We start from the raw sequence: 20,557 nt of genomic DNA, 5'->3' as shown, positions 1-20,557 counted from the left end.
CTCTCTTGTGACAGTGGGATATTCATCTGACAGCAGTGAAAATAGCATGAGAATCACTTGTGTATTTATTTGCAGAGACAGACACCTCTTGCAGGTGTTGTTTAGCTTGTGTAATTACAAGTGCAGTGGTGAAATCACTGAGTATCCTTAGAAATGGCTGTACTCAGCTAACACTGTACCCTTTCCTAAGTGAGGTAAACTAAGGGGCAAAATACACCGACCTGTTACATTGTAAAGCAATCTTTTCTAACTTGTGTGATTGTCCTTATTGCTTTGAGAAGGAAACAGAAGACCCAAGACTTAAGAAAACAGTTAAGATGGCAAGGAATTACAAATAAGCAGAGATGGATGTGTCTGAGTGTGCCTGCATACATTGTCTTATCTATTTTCTCTGACAGAGAGAGTGGAAGACGGGAAATGAGTAAACAGAAGTGCTTTCAAGGTTCATGTGCTCGTAATATTCGCTGTCTTTGAGAAGTTTAAACGGCTAGCTGAAAGTTTGAATTTGGCTTTTGCTATTTACCTGTCAGCTGTTGTGATTTGTTGTGACACTTTGAAGTGTCTTTGTGAAGTGCTGTGAGTTATTTTTTTTTTGTTATGAAGGATGCCATGATATAAGGAAGTGTTTCTCATCCTTATAAACGAGATTGAAACTAGCCAAGAAACAATGAAGTGCAGTAAGGAAATGTCCTCAGTCGATGTCTGTACTTCTACTGATTTTTCTTGACTATAAACTGAACATGATGAAACTTTCAGGGCCATGTCAGTGTCAGATGAGTGAGATTTTTCATACAACTGTTTTTCAGCTAGGGAACAACTGGAACTTCTGGAGAACAGAAAGAAGCAATACATGAAAGCAGCCATCAAAGCAAAGAAGGAAAATAATCTTGAACAGGCTAAGATGTATCTCAGAACAGCTAAGACCTTTGACCTAAAGATTGAGGAAGCAAAATGTGGCAAACTCGTTGATATTTCCAAGGTTAGTAAGACTGCTAGTATTCTGCTTTGTATCGTATTCTCAGACATTTAATTGCATACTTAAAATGCTGAATGATTTAATAATACCTCTCGACACAAAACTAGTTAAAACCACACAAGTAGCAGATGTGGGTACTGAGCCCTGAAATTGTGCTGGATTCTGAGAAAATCCAGTCTCTGTAAAGGGTTTGCTCCTGATGTACAATGGCACACCTAAACCATGCAGCTTGAAAATGTTCCCTGGGTCTGTGGTGTGAGCACACCTCCTGGTTATGTCTTAACTGCATTTTGTGCTGAGGATCAGGTGAATGTGATCCAGTGATGTCCTAGCTCTTGCTGGTGTGTGGGTAGATGGGGAAATCACACTGTGCTGCAGCATCTCTCTTGACCTGCATAATCAGGGAGCTAGACCTGTAAGGCATTTTGCGGGGTCTTACAACTTGTTCTGCAGTGGTATAAGTAGTGACTGGGTTGGAATTACCTAAACAGCCTGTCTCCCTTCGCTGACCTTTCCATACATTCTGACTGCTTTTTGTCTATTTCATTGTTTCTTACAAGGGCTCTGAAATGTGATGTTCTTGTTTTGCAGCTGCCATCACCCCCTACAGATGAAGAGGGTGATTTTATCTTTATACACCATGAAGATGTCAGACTATCTCAGAAAGCAGATGAGGTATACACACAGCTCATAAAACTGCTGAAGGACCAACATGAGGTAACTGTTTTATCCTTGCAAAAAATGTGTTTATCTTTCTTATAACATTTCCAGGATTTTATTAATATTCTTGTAAAATATGTTATATCCTGCATGTCCTAGAGTGAAACATTTTCAGAGCTCAATTCTCCACTAGTTGAAGTTAGAAGGTGTGCTTGGAGGCTAGAAACTATCAAATTATCACTGTTAGATGTGAGCACACAAGTTTGAAAATAGTACTCAACTGAGTAGCCTTTGGCTGAACCTCTAGAAATTAAGTCGTTTAAAAAGCAGTAGGATAGAGCAGCTTGAAGAGATGAGTGCTCAACTTTGGGCTTAGAGGACTGGGGGATGGATCTTTTTGGATGACTTGGGAAAAATGTGGATTCTTGGCTTAAATTAGACTTTTATGAGCTTCATATCTTGCTGCCAAACATGAATTTGTGTGTGAAGATCATTAAAGTGCATCTGTATTTGTTTGTTGCTGTTGACAGAAATGTTTGCAGTATTCCAAGCAGTTTATGCATCTGGGAAATGTAGCTGAAACGACTCGGTAAGACCTGCTGCTCGCTGTTATTCATCATCCCATAAGTGATCATTTCAGGCTTGAGTCTGCCTAACCTCCTTAAAAGTGATTGGGTTGGTAAGATTCTTCTCATTATGTGAGACAGTAATGGTGAGGCCTGCAGGAGCCTCATTATGTTACAGGGGTAGTAGTGGTGAGGCCTGCTTCGCCAAGTCGCTCTCAGCTTCAGTAATCTGAGGATTACTGTGTGGCCTGTGTCTGGCAGAACGCTTTGATGTTCCACGGTGTGTGACTTTTCTGCTGTTTTTTCACAGGTTTGAGAAGCTGGCACAAGGGTGTAAAAAGGACTTGGACATCCTACAGCTTGCACGAGCACAAGGAATGGATCCCCCAAGCCATCACTTTGAGGAGAGAACTTTTAAGATGATAAGGTGTGTAAAAACAAAGAGATTTCTTAGCCAGACTGGAATGAGTTTCTGATTTCTAGCTCTTAGGTATTGTTGGCTTCAGTAAACTCAGATGGCACATAGGGTTTTAGCGTTCATGAAAGGACACTCATAACCACTTAAAATACAAAGAAGTTGTTCTTCTGTGTCCTTTTGTTTTCAGACTATCTCCAGCTTTATTTGCTGTTTCCATCTTCATCTTTCATGTTTGGCTACATCAGTGACTCTTCCTTCCTCTGTCTGTCTCACTCAATCCTGGTGTCTTTGAGCTTTGTTCTTGGTGTTTTTCACTATGCCTCAGAGATGGTTTTGTTTTGGTTCACGTTCTTTCCTTACTCTTCTGTTATTTCTGAAGATCATCTTTGCAGGAGTATGCTGTTGAAAAAATTCACGGCATCCTGGTCTGGCAGTGGATCAGTGGTGTAGGATACTGAGGTGAATACACTTTTTGTCTTTGTTTTTTCACAGGATATTTTCTGAGCTCAACAGCACAGAAATGCACCTTCTTATTGTCAGGGGGATAAACCTACCAGCTCCACCAGGTATGAACTTAGAAGGATGTGTGGTCTTTGAGTGAGTAGGGGAAGGTAGTGAGGAATGCTATTTTTGTACCCTAAAGACCACTTGAGGATCAGAACTTTGTAACCAGAGCTCTACAAAATAAGTAGGTTTCAGGCTCAGAGATGCGCACAGAAAAAACCCAACAGCATGAGAATAAAGAATCTGGATTCTGTCTGGATAGAGGAAATAACTTCAAATTGTCGTGGGTTCACTTACATAGATTGAATTTCATGTGTGTCTTGTATTTTGTTACGAATGCCCTCTGTAGCTCTGCACCATCTGTATTGACCCTTCAGCAGACAGTAGTTTTCCCTGCCAACATCACTGCTTTTAGTACCTCATTTCTGGGGCTTGTAAGCAATCTGTGCTGCATTGTCTCAGGACTAGCGAAAGCAGTAAGAAAGTAGATGTTTATTTTTGGCTGTCAGCTTTCTGTGGGTGTCAGATTAATGGATGGGTTCCTCAGTTATTAAGAAACAGGTAATGAGTCTTTCTGAAAATCAGTTAGGTGCTTTTGAAAATCCTCATTAACAATACAGATGCAGTGAAAATCTTTGTATTAGCTATTGGGATTGCCTGACTCTTCTCTCCTTCAGGTGTGGCACCTAAAGATTTGGATGCCTTTGTGAAGTTTGAATTTCATTACCCGAGCACGGTGAGTGTGTGTGTCCTGAGTCTTCTGTATCTCCGGCTGTGACCTTTATCATTGGATTCACTTGTAAGGACTTCAGGGAGGGAGAGCAGGCTTTCTTCTAAGAAGGGAAATACTTTTAGTGTTTTTAGTCATATTGCTTTAGTGTATTTTAGGAAAACAAGCAAACAAAAAGGCAGAACCCTTTTTCCCTGAGAAACAGGACTTTTGAATCTTCTTTTCTCTAGCTTTGGGCTTTGCTACGTGTTTCAGTTGGTGTTTATTTTATAAATTGATGCTTTTTGTATGTATGTGTGTAGACACATAGCCCTCATTAGAACCAGTATATACATTGCTACTCTGATTATCAGCAGAAGTACTGCTACTTCTGCTACTCTCTCAATAGAGCAAAAACACTTTCTGCTCTTAAAGTGTTAGTTCTTAGCTCAGCAAGAGTCCAGAGCCTACATTTTTACCTTCTAATACATTTTTGTAGTAATTCTGCTAAGATAAATTCAATTACTTGTGGGAAATTGGTGTGGACAGATGATGTTTGAGTTACACGAGACTTTAATGGAAGGGCACACCCCACTGGGGTGGCTGAAAACAGATTTGTTGTGTATAAGTCGTGTTCTGGGGAGTGAGTAAGAATCAGCAGAGTTGCTTTTAGTCTGTTTTTCTTTGTTATTAAAAAAGAAAAAAGCAGATCTCTATTGCTTAGCCAATGAGCAAATAAACCACCTTTCTCCTTCATAGCTGAAATCAGTTTTGCAAAGTAGCTGCAATAATTAGGGCACATTGTCCTTGTTCAGTCTCCAGAGGTTCGGTTTGTACTCTGCTTTAGGTTAAAAGTTAATTCATTTTGGTGACAGATTGATTGTCAGGCAAAATAATAGTAGGGCAATTCCCTGAGTGACTTGTGATGGATTCCTTGTGTAGCTTATTATTCCAGCTAATGCCAAAGGAGCAGAATTACCGTGCCACGGAACGAGCATAGTTTATCATGTAATATACCAGCTTCTGTCAGCAACTTCACGATGACGTGACTGAATTGAGTGTGACCATGCAGCTTATCTGTGGCACCTGTATTTAATTCAGTGTTCTGGCTTATTCTTTATCTAGCATTATATTTGCAACCACAATGATATCCAGATATTTTAGTATTGAATGTACCATGACTGACTTTATCATTCAGATAACGCCTGCCCAAACCTCATGTTTCTTTCATGGTACTAAAAACCTGGTAGTAAAAATGCTTACTGTTCTGTATTTTGGAACAGTACCTGATATTTTTATGCACTGTCTCTCTCTTTTAAATAGGAGCAACCTCAAAAGAGTAAAACGCCTGTAATTAACAACAACAACTGTCCAGGTTAGTACTCCTATGCTTGTTAGGAAAGGGCATAATAGAAGGTGAAGTCCAGATGAGGCATTTCTTCACCTTCATCCCAGTATCGATGGGAGCAGTTGTGTCATGAAGTAGTGAGGTGATAAGTGACCTGTTGCTGTTACCCTCCTGGGTGGTGGGCCAGATAAATGCTTTTTCTTTATTGAGGAAGTTAAGTTATTAATTTCAGAATGTCCAGGGATCAGATGTTTTTCAGTGCCCTGTGAGATCGCCAGTTCTATCATGATTTTTGCTAATCTTCTAGTGTTTCTAAACCTTACAAAGTGTCGTTGTAGAAATAGGGTTTTTTTAATTTATATTTAAGACTGCATCTTCAAACTAAAATACTGTTTTGTACCTTTGCAAAAAAATCCCTTTGTACCTAGCGAACACCAGTATTAGACTTGATTATGAGTAATCATCTTACACTCTGAGTTTGGTTTATTGCTGTATTATTCTTTCTAATTGTTTCAGTAAGCAGCCATCTAGTATCAAAACGACATCAAATTAAATATCCAAATTGTTAGCTGTTAATTTAACTGTACACTCTCTGGAGAGTGGAAGTCTTAAAGCCCTCATACTGAGAGTTCTGCTCTGTGTCTTTCAATAACTGGGTCTTACTGAGCAGGAGGTTCATGCAGATGTGAGGTGTCTTTTAAATGGGGCAGAGATGAACAGAGGTATGAGTACATGCATGTAGTAGGACGTTGAACTTCATTGGACTTTGACAGCTTTCTTTCATTTTTCTTGTAGAATACAACCAGCTGTTCAAGTTAAACATCAACCGAAATCACAGAGGTTTCCGACGAGCAATTCGGTCCAAAGGAATTAAATTTGAAGTATATCATAAAGGGTAAGTTTAGTGTGCTGCCTCTCATTGCTTCTGTTGTAAGGGTTGAAAAGAGTGCTGTCGCTGAAATTTATGAAGCTCAAGTGTATGATTTATCTTTAAGTTAGCAATAAAAGCTGCCTAGTTCTTGTGTCTGAGAACTCCTTTCAAAGTATGTCTGAGCTCTGTATCTTCCCGAGGGAAAAAAAAAAAAGCAGAAGTCAGGAGAAGTTGGATCCTAAGTAGGAGATCCATTGAGGATTAGTGCATTAAGAAAAATTGATGACGGAGAAGGTAATGATTCAGCATTAAATTGTTGGATTCTTGTCCAATTTGTTTTTAGTCATCTGATTAGAAGGTTTAAATGTTATATCGGATAATATTGTAGAGTAACGGAATACGAGTGACAGCAAAACACAAACAGTAGTACAGCAGATGACAGACAGTGGCAGAACTGGTGTTACAATTTTGTACTTACCTTCTGAGGATCTTAAAATATTTACTGAGCACTGCTGGCAAACTGTTCTGAGAGAACTTAGCTACCCTCATCATGGAGACCAACGGGATGAGACGGATGTTAGCGATTAGTGATTCATAGCGATTGGTGACATCCTTCGTCTGAGTTTATCACTGATTTATTCAAAATCCAAATGTCTTCTACTCACTCATCTCACTGTTAGCTGTGACCCATGGCTTCGGTGAGATGTCAGATAACTTGGTTCTGTCTCAATGGCTCTTCGTGCTGTTCTTTGTTTCTATTTTTGAAGCACACAGAAAGGATCCAGTGTTTCTTTAAAATGGTTTTGATGTTGTAGATTGTGTTATTTATGAGGTGAACTCCCATTGTTTTTCTTCCAGATCTTCCATTTAAAATCTCCACTGAAGCAATAGCTGACTTCCTTTCCTCTTTCTCTATCAATCCTGTCTGCTGTTTTTCAGGATTTCACTGCTGGAGATCCTGCCTGTTTGGCATAGATCTGTCAGATTTTAAAATGTAAACACATTTTTCCCTATTTTTTGCATACCATTGCACATGTGGGGCATATCCTTTGCTCTTCACATCTGGAACCACACGTTCTTAGATTTTGAGTTCAAGCTTAAGTTCATCCATTGGGAAACACTCTCCAGTGACTCATGAAATTGTGTGCCAGCTCCAGATTGTCCTTTGAAGCCTTTCTGAAGGTCAGCAAATAAATCTGGGTGAATTTTCTCTTTTCTGGCGTAGAGGGATTTTTTTTGTCCTTAGAACAGGAATCTAACAAGTTAAATATATACTTGTTCCTTTACGGGGGTAGGGGCTGGCAGTTCCCCATGGCAAACAGCAACAGGGAAGGGAATAAATAAGAAATGCCCACTGATTGTCTGCTCCTTAGCCGTCTTCTTGGGGCAGGACGGGGCTGCCAGGCCTCCTGTAGGCTACGTTTATGCTAAGCAGAATTGCAGAATGTGCTTCCTGCCATGGTATGTGATACTAAGCTAACGAACAGGCCCAGCTGCCTCCCCTTCACAGTGGTCTTTCTACAGTCTTCATGTTTTCTGCCTCGTGCAGTTCTTGATTTGCTGGCTTACCTGCAGCCAGTGGAGGAAGGAGAGAATTAAGTGTTCCAGGCTCTTCTCTTAAGATTGTCAGCTTGTTGTCTTTTTAGATAATACTTTCAGAAATGCTCATGGATGTAACAGATTCAGGGTCTCTTAGTGAACAAAGGGAACTTGTTTCAGGTCATGTTAAACTTTATTTTAGAAAACACTTTGAAGTGAAAACCCAGCAACGCATCTTTCCAAAGGAAAAGTCTTAACTTAAAACTCTTGTAAAATCTTCTGAAGATAAAAGGAGATTTCCCCAGAGGTTTCTGAAGCCATTGCCTACAGCAAGCTCATTCTTCCCTTCAGGCTCCCTGGAACTGATCAAGGGGAGCCAGTCTTTATTTCCTGGATTAGAATATGGAGAAATGCTTTAAAAGAAAAAAAAAAAAAATGCAGCTGGGAGGATTGCTACTTCTCTTTTAAAGTTTATGAACAAAGTGTCCAACAGACTGCAGTACAGTTATGTAACCCTTCATTTTAAGGTGCATATGGAGTGAAGGAAGTACTGCAGCATGCGAAGTAACCGGTTCTAACTTACCTAAATGACTTGTGCCTACCTTTAGTCATATCAGTGGGGAATGGAAGGCTTTGTATCAACAAAATTCAGACTGACGTGCTCTGGAGTGTGTTCTGGGTCTATTGCTGTCAGAATTCTTTCATAGAAATTTCGTCCAAATGCTCCAAACTGTAATGGTAATTGACTTTTCACACTTGGTCTCAGAGGGGTTGTCCATTCATTGTGCTGCAAGTGGAGAGAGGTGGGCAAACCAGAAAGCAGTTTTGGTGTGACCTCCCTTGGTAATCCTCAGATGTCTTTTGAATGTAATTGTTGCTTCGTCTCATGAAAAGCTCCTTGCTACAGAACTCCTGTCTGGTATCAGCCTGGAGCTGAAGAAGGGCACTGGTGGTCGTGGTGACGTTTTCAGGAAGGTGATGAATGTTCTGTCAACAATTTTTTTAAAATATCAGTAACGTCCGTCCTCAAGGCTCTGATGCATGAAGTGAATCAAGATGAGGATGGTTAATGTCAGGGATGCTGTAAGGTTTGTAAATATGGCTGGCTCATCAGGTGCAAAACAAGCAATTTAGAAGGATTGTTTTATACCAGTTACTTTTACTACAACTTACATGGCTTCGAGGCTCTGTAAAATCAGCTTTAGAGGTTTCAGTGCACGTCACGTCTTGCTTGCTGGTACCTTAATGTCTCTTAATGATAGCAGGAAGAAGGGTGAATTATTTTGTTTTTCCTAAAATGAATGACTTAGAAGAGGAAACCAGAATTTCTGCCATTCCAAGTGCTAATTGAGGATTCATCTGCTTTCACTGTGCTTCTCTCTAACTTGGTTTTAAGAGTGTAATTGGAAAATTAATACTACAGTATTAATCCAGTATATCCTGTGGGCTAATTCATTACAGGTTTGTCTCTTTCACCCTGGTTTTATGGTTCTAGCAGCACACCTTGAGAACCTCCTGGATGCATTGATGGTCCCAACAGTGATGATCTTACTTCTCTTTCTCCTTAATGTTCTGAGAAATCTTCTGCTTTCCATTAAGACAGGTTTCTTTGTAACAGGTCCTTTTTCAGAAGTGACAAGCATGTGGGAACAGCACACCTGAAACTGGACAAGCTAGAGTCGGAATGTGAAGTTAGAGAGATCATCGAGGTATGTGTTCTGGGGGAGGTGTGCTCTACTAATAATATTTGAACATGCAGGGAAATGGAATGTTCACTTCACATAAATGATTCACATGCAGAGAACAGATTTGTACTGCATGGGTTTGCTAAACAATAGACTGTTCTTTGTCCGGAAGCTTGTCTTAGCTGTGACAGTTCTGGTACTGGGAACTTCTTGAGCACTCTGTTCTGCACATTTTCTATATCAAGACAGTTTTCTTGGTTAGGACCAAAAATTCAGATGATCCCACACTAGTAGAAAACAGATCAAAGACTAAGGAAAGACTGCCAGAGTGAATAGAGAGCTGCTGTACAATCCATTATGAGTTCAGTAAGTGGAGCCTGAAGAACTCCCTCAGGCTGCATCACAGACTGCATCAGGATGCTGCTGCTCGTCCTGCCCTTGGAGCTGCCTACTGGTACTTCAGGGCAGAATGCCTGCTGCTGGCAGACAGAGCTAACACAGCCCGTGGTAAAGCTGCCTGAGTGGCTCGTCTGGAAGATGAGCTCTGCTGAACCACAGGTTGTTGCATCTGGGGAAGCACGTGGCTGTGACACCTCCCAGTGCTGCAGTCATCTGCAGTGGCTGCCTGAGGCACTGTAGTGTGACTGTGTGTTTGTGTGTGTGCTAACTGCCCTTTTTTCTGTGGTTCTTTCAGATATTTGATGGCAGAAAACCCACTGGAGGGAAGCTGGAAGTAAAAGTGAGACTCAGGGAGCCCCTCAGCGGTCAGGATCTTCAAACAGTTACAGAAAATTGGCTGGTCCTTGAACACTAGTTCCTATATGAGGTATGAATACAGCATCTGGAGATGGTCTGGCCATCAGATAAATTCAGAGCTACGTTCTGCAGGGAACAATGTCTTATGATGGCATTGACCTAATTATGTGGCTTTGATACCATTCATCTTTGTATTTGTGGGGATGAGTTGATGTAACTTTAGAAATGAGGTTATAGAATCTGTATCTGATGTCTGTATATCAAATATGCTATTGTAGTGTTACAGTGTGTACAGTCCTTTTGGACCATGACCGTGCTATATAAGCATGCAACAAAACTCATGGACATCAGATGATGTATAAATGGAAACTTTCTAATGAGAAATCCCTTACCTTTCTCTTGGCTTCCTGAAATCTTCGGGCTCCCTGTTCCTTAGCATACGGTGTAGCTCTAATTTCATAAATTAAACTAATGCTCATGAGATTCACCTGTTTGCCACATCACTGCTTCCAAATTGTCTAAGATTTTGCGGGGTCCTGTTTCAAAACAGCGGACTGAATTGGAAGCCCCAAACGAGCTGTCTGGCAGGTGATTTCTTCCTCCCAGTGAAGGAGCTGCTCCCGAGCTTCAGGTTGGCTGAGGGACGTGTTGGTGGTGGTACTTGAGGCAATGCCTTGGCCTTGTGCACTGACTGGACACACAAGTATTTTCTGTCACTAGAGCTCGATGATTTTGCTCTGCTGTACTTGACTGCCCAGAAACTTCACGTCAGTGTTTTAAGTATATGACCTTGATTATGAACATCTGTTAGTGCTGCATCAAGTAACTTTGTTTTCTCTTCTTTCCCCAGCTCCACAAGAAGGCTGAGATGTGGGATGAACGTGTATGAAGAGAGATGCTGCTAGCTGCAAGCACCAAAGACGTTACAAAAATGCACTACTGAACCTGATGTCTCTTTTGGTAACAGCCATAGTGCTTATTAATAATTTTAAGGCAAATGTAAGGCTCAGAAAATTTGCTGCTGCAGGGTGTTGTTATTTTGTCTACACAAAATAGACAGAATTGCCTTAATGTGGGACTACTAACGTAGCACCAGGATGAATGTTACATTAACTATGCAGAGTGGTGTGCGGAAGGTTTAGCCCTTTAAAACAAAATTCCCTGAGGCAGCACAGAAACTTTTCAGTCAAGGTCCAGGTAAGGCCTTTCATAGATAGATATATTTTTTGTTAAGTGTACAACACTCAGTGCGGTACAGGGAGCAATCTGCTGCAGCTTTTTCTGCTTATCATCGACTCTTTGTTCCCCCCACCCTCTGCCCAGTGGCAGTTTCCTAAAATAGAGGGGAGAAAACTCAGGCAGAATTCTGGCAGCAGCATCCCCCCTCCTCTACGCTTGCCACTGCAGCAGGAAGTTCAGCTTCTGAGGATGCTGCCTTCCAGAAGAGAAGGCTGCAATGCTTCTTAGCAGCAGGTGCTTACAGATCTGCATTTTTGTTCTGGCTACGCTGTCTGCCATGCTTACTGCACTGCTTACTGCAGGGCAGCCGGAGTACTGTGCCTTTTCTTGTCTGTTTGTTTATTTAAAAAAGAAAAAAGAGATACGCTAGACTGCTGCTTCACAAATGGTCATTGTCTTTTTTTACAGAAATAGGCTTTCACAGTTCTTCCAGGTGATGGGAAAATGGCCACTCTGTGGTGTGTAGAAAACTGGATTAGGATTTCAGGAATGCTTTGAATTAGCAGCATAAAAAAAAAGGTACCAAATACATTTGTGCGCTTAAATCTCGCGAGCCAACAGCAATGAGTGACCTCAGAAGAGAGGATGTGCCCTCAGCAGGGCGGTGCAGTGCGGCTGTTGGGGGCGGTGGGGAAGGCATGGCTGTAGGCAGGAAAGAGTCCAGAGCAGTTGGGCAGTGCTGCCTGTCTTCCTGAGCAGATGAAGACAATACAGTATTTAGTTTTTAATTTCAATAAATTTAATATACAAAACTACATGTTGAAAATAAAAATATAATATGCAGTTTTTTGCAGTGTTAACTAACTGAATTTTAAAAGTACAATTTTTTTTCTAAAACAAGTACTCATTTCTTAACAACATGGTAATTAAGGTCATTTAAAAGGCTATGGTTGAAGCAGACATGTCAGTCACCAGTTGATAGTGTTTTGCACAAACGTAACCCAAACTTAAATGACTTTTGGGGCAAAGGAAGAGAAGATCAAGATTTCTCACCTCTTTTACTGCATTATTAAGCAGGACAATGCAACTGAGGTAACTGGGAAGCTGCTGCTGTGGCAAAGCTGGAGTGCAGGCTATAGAAGGAAGATTTTTTTTACTTTGTTTACAGAACTCTCTTCCAGATACCAAATCTTGCCTACAGCACGTAGTGCTGCACTGTATGCACGTGGGCAGAAGAGAGGCTGAAAGGAAAGTAACCTTAGTCCTGCTCCTCTGCACAAATACGTAGGGAGGCTTTTCATTGTTTAAGGTTTGTTTGGCCATCGTGAAACATGAAGCCACCTTTTCCCAACTGCCAGAGGTAAGGCTGTACTTACTGGACACTTAACGGGGTCAGTGTTGCTAATGCACTACCTCTTGCTGGCCAGCTTTTATCTCTGGTTTGGGACCCCAGCAGTGTGGCCTTTCTTCTTGAAACGCTGGGTGTTAACAGCTGTAATTTGCTATAAATTTGTAGAACTTTTTTTTAAAAAGCAGTAGCCATTTATTCACAAATGCACTCTGTACATATACAGTGCTGGCTTTACATAAAATACATCACTGTGTACAGTTACCTTTTCCTTTGCCCAGCTGATGCTGTATATTTGTTTAAAAAACATAGCATTGGTCTCATAGTAGCCTTGGACTTCTCTTTCTGGTTGAAAGGATGCCTGTATCGCTCATACACACCAGAAACAAAATGATCCCCACTGCATCCAGCAGAACTGATTGCAAGTAGGGACAGTGCAAGGTGTGAGATACTGTCTTAAGTGTAGGTAAGTAGTCTCCCTTTCCCCATTAATTTTCCATATAGGCAGCAGGGGGAAATGTTCAGCCCCTTCCTGGAAGGGGTTCAGAGCTGCTTTGCCTGACTCAACAGACAGCCCCCTGCTCCTCTCGTTAGCAGCTTTCCACTGGAACAATTTAATTTGGGAAGACTGAAATCACATTTCTTCTAGCTGTGTCAATTCCAGCTCCACAATGCTGTGCCAGCTGTGAGCAGCTGCTTCCCTAGCACCCTCCCAGGTGAGACCAAGAGCACTGGGCCATGTGCAAGTTTCCAGAGCTGACCAGAAAGCCTTTTTCAGCAGAACATGCAGAAACAGACACTCTATACTTTAATCACAGGTAAGCTTTTACATGGTGCTGCTAATAAGTGCAAGCTGTCTTGTATTACATGACACTAGCATTACACTACAGCGTACAGCAGGGAGAAGACTTAAAGCTGCCCTGGGTGTTACTCTCTTTAAAAAGCAGGACCTACTGGGGGAAAGGGGTAATAACTGCACTTTAGGACTATTCCTCTGCTTGGGACAGGTATCTGAAATTCATACAGACTTGTAAACAAAGTAGAGAAGAACAGAGGTGTTCTAGAAGGTTACAGAAATCAGCTGAGGTAACTAAAAAAAAAAAAAAACCACCAACCAATAAACTTGTCTTTTTTTTTTTTTTTTTTTTTTTTTTTTTTTTACAGTAAATAGAGTGGGGGATAAAAGTAAACTAGCCTATTTCACACACAGAACTGCAGCGTACAGAATACCGTTTTCTGAGAGATGCTTACCCTTCTCATTCAGACTCATATACAAACATAGTTATGGCTAGGTAATCGTTCCACATCTCTCAAGGGCTACTCCAAACAAATTTTAACCAATAATCTGGTCAAAACAATGTAAACGTTACTTTTTAATGTCTACAGAATTACCACAAACGGCATTATGATGAGGTCAGAATGGAGGTCTTGATTGTTGTTTCTTACTTGTCCATCTACAAACAGTACAAGATAGGAGTTTCACTTTTTATTTACGCCCCAGTGATCTTTGTACTCGTTTGAGCATTTACAGTCGTGTACTCTGTCTTTAAACATGAGCATTTTTCTAAACAGTAACAGAAGTTATTAGCTGCAGAAGGATAGCATAGCCATGTTGTAGTATAGAAGCTGCCCTGATCCTCTGTTTGTTGACAATGCATAGAAGATTTAGAATTATGGAACAACTGTCCCTCCCGCCACCCCCCACCCCCCACCTCCCCTTAATAGTGTTACCAAAAGCTTAATTTTTCCAGTTTTAAAGTGCAAATGATTCAGATACAACTGCTGCTGGAACAGGTCTGAACAGAAAATGAAGTCCTCTTATGAAATGTTTTCCAGAATATAAAAGATGAGCTCCATTATGACTGGCCCCTCACTCAACTGACATGCCCCTCCATGAATCACTGGAACTAAGGCACTGTCCAGGTCATTCATGTATTGAGAAGGCAGTGGCTGTCCATTACTCCCAGCTTGATAACCAACCTAGAAAAATACAAAGTAACAGTGGGTTTTACACAGAAAGGGAATAGCAGGCTCAGGGTAGTGGGGGAAGTGCTGTGCAGAAGGATGAGCTGTGTGCAATGCCCCCTGTCTCAGCTGGGGGAAGTCAGGCCCATGAACAGCATGCAGCCAGCATTAGATCAGCCTACCTACTTGTGCTTGGTGTTCTCTCTGTTCCCAGTGACTGCCTGGACAAAAGCAGCTTTTTGTTTTTCCCACTGTTCTACCAAAGCAGAGCTTCCAGACCAGCAGGAGCCATACCCTGCACTATCAGATTAAGGCATGCAGTATTTAAGACCTGGATGATACTAAGCACACTTCACTCAAGGCAAGGCCAGCTGGTGTGCCAAAAGCCCTTTCTCTCTGCTTGTAGTGTTTGCTGTGGAGCACTCTAAGGGAAGCTCCCATCTGTTTCTAAGCCTCATATGCAATGTGATCTTTTATGAACAGCCATACTTCTAAGCGCTGTCTCATGCTCACACAAGAACACATTTATTCTACTCCCTTCTTCAGCTCCTGGTGGAAAGGCCAGCTTACAGCATCTCTCAGCAGGTGTCTCCAGCCTGCACTTCCAAGGGCTGTTCCAGGTCTGATACAGAGCAGGTGCTGCTATGGGCTCACTGTTTATACACGCTAGGCACTGGCTCTCCCATGGTAACAGATTGCCCCAAACACCACATAATAGCAGTACTTGATAAGCATCTTGATACTGGTTGTACTTCAGCCAACAGAATGGTTTGAAACAGTGGGTGATTTTGGGGGGGGGAGGAGAGGGAAGCAACCAACCACCCAGTCATTAAACTGGAACTATTCAAGACTTACTTGATCTGAGTCGAGAGTAACGCGCAGACCAAGTTTCGTCATGCCATCTTCTTTTAACAACTTAAGGTGAGGACAAAGAGCTAAACAGAAGGCTTTTGCCACGTTTTCAGTCAGTCTGCTGTGATCAGCTGGGTCACTCAGACCATTGTGTTGCTCATCATTTTCCAGGAAAAACACCTGAGGGTAAGAATTAAGATAACAGAACATGAAGTTAATTAAATGCCATTCAAAACTTTTTATGAAAGAAGACTTCAAGAAAAGCTTCGTGAGGAACATCAGTAAAAGACCCTAAAGACAAACTATGTCTCAACAACAGATACCTATACAGACATTTTCCAAAACCTTTCAGTTCCATCAAAAGCTTCATTACAGAAAGTCACTGTATGTTGTACACTATTTGCTTTTAAATGGGTGTTCATTTCAGAAAATCCACACTTTGAGTAGAAGTCAGAAAAAATGTGTGGTGTTGTCAGTAAACTTTAACTCCAGATAAATCTGGAAAAAGAAGGGTAAGGTAGCAAGCTGTAGAAAGATTTGACTTGGTTCCTCCTGGGCAGATAAATGAAGCAATTCCAGAAATCCTTAACATTAGCATTTGTGTGCTGGCAGAGTCAGCTGGCAGAGTCAAAGCTAACAACACTTGTGCAGTTTCTTAACTTAATTGCTGTAAGCAATGAAATTTTAGAAAAGAGGGCTCAGAATAGCATTTTTTTTTTAATAGATAAGAGTTATGTATCTTTTAAAAGGTAGCTTTTAATACAAAATACAGGTGAAACCAGCTGTTACCTTGGGTAACACAGTGAGCAAGCATTTTTCTAGTTCTTCCTACATTCAACAAGGCAGCACAAGAAAAGGTGGTCAGCACAAAGCAGGCTGTAGAAAATGGCCATGACAGCAGGGTGAGTTACACAGTGGTGGCAGGACACTGTACTCTGGACTGTGCTTTGCAGAATCTTTCTGCACACTTAGAAAATCTACTCCAGGTTTGTTCTGAAGAATTCACTGCTATAATTTTGGTAATGTAGGGAGAGCACGATGAAGACAGACTGCTGCAGTTGCAGTCCTAAAATGCTCCACTTGCCTCACTTACCTCTGTCCATCGAATGACCTTTCCATTTGACTTGTACTCTGAGCCATGAAATATCTTCACACTTGTTATAGACTCCATTGATTTGCCATCAATAGGGCTTACAACACTGCAGAAGTGAAGGGAAAAGGGTAAATTCCTACTTAGCAGGAGATATTAATAGAGGACATTGCAAAAGAAAAGTATCTCAGATCAAAGGACAGTGCCTCTGGTACACCTAAATCAACAGAATTGCTGCAGGTTGTTTTCAGAACTGAGTGCTCTGCAATTTGAACCACTACAACAAAGCAAATTAACCACATCAATTAAATGGACGCAGACCAAAACTAGCCTCAGAAGGGAGCTCCTTGAACAAAGGGTGCCAAAATAAGTGACCCTGCACACAACTGCTAATTGCAATGCTGATGCTAAGCCTGGATGTTCATAATTGGGGGAAAAGGCACAGAGGTCCTGCTGTCCACTGCAACCCCAGCCCTCTGACACGTGGAGTTCAGAATGGAGCTTCCTGCATGTTTCCAGCTAAACTCTGCACCAAGACTGAACTCTAATCACTTGTTAAAAGAGCAACAGGAAATGACTTGCTTTGTATTCATTTATAATGTTGGTGGAGGCCTGCGATACCTTTAAACACTACTCACATACTACAGAATGTGTCCTGTAACATTTAATTACAGAACTTGAGACTGATGCAGTCTCTGTACGTACAGAAACACCATCCCTTGTAGATGCTGATTCTTTACAAGAACGTCCCATTATAACAGCATTTTTCTCCCCCTAAGTACTTAAACTGCCATGTATGCTTTTCTTTTGGCTTAACTATCTGAGTACAACATATACTGCTGGTGTTCAGCAATTTTTCTTCCAGCACTACTTCACAAAGCAACTAGAGTATGAAGTGACCATAATATGCAGCGTTCAGCATGGATTGTTGGAGAAAGATTCCAGTAACTGGTTATTAGCAATGGCAAAATAATCCATAGCACTGACAACTTTAATTGATGCCCCAAAGCTCTGATGTCTCAGCTCCACTTTTATTACATTTAATTGCATCTTATCACTCAAAATAGAGTGTAAGCTTATAATTCGTACTGACTTGATGGTCCATCCACCTTATAAAATCCATTAAAACTTTTAACAAATTCAGTCAAATATGTCTTGCTTACCCTTTACTGAAGTTTTTATCATCTTCTACCCACTGAATGTGAACGTGTTCCTGAGGATCTTCAGCATCTACTTTGCCACAAGTGATGGTAAAGTCTTTCATCTCTCTCAAGGCCTGCCTCAGAGAGTCCATGTTCTCAGCAGTTATCTGGACCATTACTCCATCTAGGGAACCAAGAAATCCTCATAAGCCAAGATAAGTCACAATGAGCAGACCCTATAAAAAAACATCCTTCTTCCTGTGAGCAACAGAAATATTGAAAATCCATTTGGACAGTACACAAGGCCATTCTTGAACTCTCTGAACCCTAAAAGATGGAACACTGACTAGGAGACACCACGATAACTCATGCCCCTCATTAAAGGAAACAGTGGGTTTTTTTTGCTAAAAAGTAAGTTGAAGCTGAACCAGCAGCTTCATTCAAATGCTCAGGGCTTAGCTGGGCAGTGCTAAGGGGGAAGCAGTGCATTTTAAGCAAGCATTTTAAGTTCAGTTCTTACCTTCTACTATACTGGATTTGGCAAGGTAGCCTGAAGAGGATTTTAAAGCCCCACTGAACACAAAGAAGCTGGCACCAGTCACTGCAACAACAACAACAGAGTGATTTAGTGGGGCTTTCATCAAAACAATGCCTCACACAAGAATCGGGTAGAACAGCTCTATCATCCAGAGAGGTGATTAATCTAAATCAGAACAAGTGCTGCTCAGAATTATAGTGACTTTAATGCATCTTACATGCTTGGACATAGAATGGCAAATCATCCAGTTATCTTCTGAACTGGACAGCAGTTTTGTCAGCCTAAATGCTAGTATTTCATCATTCTCTCCACTACCACCTGTAAGTTTCAGGATTGTTAATTTAGGGTAACCAATTACATAATTCTGAAAGTTCTCATACAGCAGCAAAAGACTATGTGTGAGCTGCTTATGGCCCACACTGTAACACCGACACAGTGGAAAGACAGCCAGCTGATTTAGAATAAAATTCTCTTAAATGACCACCAAGCATCACAAAATACTTGCTGGAAGTTCCTCTATTCATCCCATGTGTAAAATCACACTCAGATAAAACCAGCAGTCCTGAAGTGACATCCCACATCACTACACTCACTGCATATAGGGATACTTGCCAAACAAAAGTTGGCCTGTATCTTGCTTCTCATTTGGAGATAGTGTAGATATCTTTGCCAGGTAAAGCCTGGAAATCAGATGGTCTGACTGAGGTGAATCTATTTTTGAAGTTACATTATTTAAACACTGCTGCTGTTGCTTATTTCTGTTCACATCTCCAGCCTCCTACTAAACCTAATCTCTTTCTTTCACACAGCCTACAGGACAAGCACAGGCAACCACACTCCCACCTCTACTCTCCAGTAATGCCAAAGACTGCTGTCATTATTCATGTACAGAAGTTGTGTAAGGCAGTCAGAGCACTGTGACTTCTGGAAATGTGTATGTCCCAAGCTGTACTGTGCAAACAGTATTACCACATTTACAAGGCAGCAAGCTGTAATATGCTTAATTCTGTGTCTGCTTGGTCTGAAGTTGCCAGAATGCCTCTCAGACAAATTCAGAACAGCACTACTGACCTAGGAAGTGTGATGAGGCCCGTACACAGGACACAAACAGCAGTGTGCCTCTGGATGTCTGAGATTTTGCATTCTGCAAGGGGAATAAAACACTGAGGGGGTAAAGGCAGACAGAGCAGCACAACACGCTATTCTGGGTGTTCAAACCTAACTCACAGAGCTGCCTATTCAGGAAGCCCAACAGTCAGAATGATTTTCTCTGAACTAGAGCAGAAACAGTGAAATACAGACAAGTCCAATCTTGACAGATTCACCACACAGCACGCTGCATCACTGTGAGAACAACAGCAAAACAGAGGTCATGCAGAGCACCGTGAGCCAACGGCCTCAATGAGCCCCATTCTCACCCTTCCTCGGCTGATTATGGATGCTGATGGCCTGTGTCTGGTAATTCCCATCATCATTCTGAACACACACCAGATGCGAGTCTGCTTTCTCATTGAAGCAAGCTCCCCCTGCTAGAACATGCTCGTTGGATTTGTTCATGGCTTTCATCATCTGCAAACAAAAAGGTTTATACCATTCTTACCCTGTTTGTCAAGCAATACCATATCAAGGTTGTTCTTGGAACAGTTCGTTCAGACAGCGAAAATTAAGAGTGCTTGCAGTCCCGTGTCAGACAGACTTCAATACTCAGAACCATCACCTGCACTTGAAAAGATGGTTCAGGCCTTATTTCACCTAGATGCTTTAGTGTCACCTTTCAAGTAATTAAGATAACTGGCAAGAAGGATAGATGACCTACAAAGTAGCCTGCAAAAGCTGCTTTCTCTAGCTGTTTTATAAAACATCCAAGGGAAAAAATATTAAAAAAAATATTGGGAGGAAATATCTGCTTAGTTTACACTGCTAGAGCTAATGATGACACAAACCATGAATTGCAAACAGTGCAAGAATGGCACTCTGACACTCGTGGCATTTAATCCTAGTTCTGCCATGAGCAGACACCAAAGCTTTGGTGCCTCTGTGCTTCACCAGCACGAATTGGTGAAATTGGGATTGGTTCTTCTCCTTCCTTCAAAGACTTTTCAAAGAGATTTCAATCACTGACATCCAGAAATCATTTTAATTCTCAGCAAAATATTATTATAAATTGTACTCCTCCTTTTTCTCCTCTCCATCTTGTCTTAAATGATGAGATTTTTTTTATCTAAAATAAACACCGAGGAGTCATCTATCTCTGGAATTTTTCAAAATTAAAAATTATGTATCTGATTTAAAGAAAAAAAGGGGGGAAAGAGGTTAGAGAGTGACTAAATTACATCTCCCCCAGCAAAAACCTTGGAGAGAAGGAAAATGCTGACATCTCCTAAGAGTGCTCACACTCCAATCCTCCGCCT

The 20,557-nt window shown here is 41.3% G+C and overlaps 2 protein-coding genes across 5 annotated transcripts in view; one reads left to right on the top strand and one right to left on the bottom strand.

Annotated features, from left to right (window-relative positions):
- Positions 1-11,657, top strand: part of CC2D1B (coiled-coil and C2 domain containing 1B) — a 30,372-nt gene extending 18,715 nt beyond the window's left edge. For both annotated transcript variants that reach the window (XM_010716120.3, XM_085231374.1), the window contains 11 exons: positions 807-979; positions 1,568-1,693; positions 2,167-2,225; positions 2,513-2,629; positions 3,113-3,186; positions 3,802-3,860; positions 5,157-5,208; positions 5,977-6,076; positions 9,210-9,300; positions 9,971-10,102; positions 10,883-11,657. In XM_010716120.3, coding sequence (XP_010714422.1) covers positions 807-979; positions 1,568-1,693; positions 2,167-2,225; positions 2,513-2,629; positions 3,113-3,186; positions 3,802-3,860; positions 5,157-5,208; positions 5,977-6,076; positions 9,210-9,300; positions 9,971-10,090 — 971 coding nt within the window. In that variant the 3' untranslated portion in view covers positions 10,091-10,102; positions 10,883-11,657. The remainder of the gene's footprint in view (positions 1-806; positions 980-1,567; positions 1,694-2,166; positions 2,226-2,512; positions 2,630-3,112; positions 3,187-3,801; positions 3,861-5,156; positions 5,209-5,976; positions 6,077-9,209; positions 9,301-9,970; positions 10,103-10,882) is intronic.
- A 330-nt stretch (positions 11,658-11,987) lies between these two features.
- ZFYVE9 (zinc finger FYVE-type containing 9) overlaps positions 11,988-20,557 on the bottom strand; it is a 57,729-nt gene continuing 49,159 nt past the window's right edge. For all 3 annotated transcript variants that reach the window (XM_085231371.1, XM_085231370.1, XM_085231372.1), the window contains 6 exons: positions 19,565-19,715; positions 18,129-18,209; positions 17,630-17,792; positions 16,470-16,575; positions 15,380-15,556; positions 11,988-14,539 (listed from right to left, as the gene is read on the bottom strand). In XM_085231371.1, coding sequence (XP_085087497.1) covers positions 14,378-14,539; positions 15,380-15,556; positions 16,470-16,575; positions 17,630-17,792; positions 18,129-18,209; positions 19,565-19,715 — 840 coding nt within the window. In that variant the 3' untranslated portion in view covers positions 11,988-14,377. The remainder of the gene's footprint in view (positions 14,540-15,379; positions 15,557-16,469; positions 16,576-17,629; positions 17,793-18,128; positions 18,210-19,564; positions 19,716-20,557) is intronic.

Source organism: Meleagris gallopavo, chromosome 10, assembly GCF_905368555.1.
Source record: "Meleagris gallopavo chromosome 10, MGAL_WU_HG_1.1, whole genome shotgun sequence".
NCBI lineage: Eukaryota > Metazoa > Chordata > Aves > Galliformes > Phasianidae > Meleagris > Meleagris gallopavo.
The sequence above is the reverse complement of the archived record's forward strand: the minus strand, read 5'-3'. Positions and strand labels throughout refer to the sequence as shown.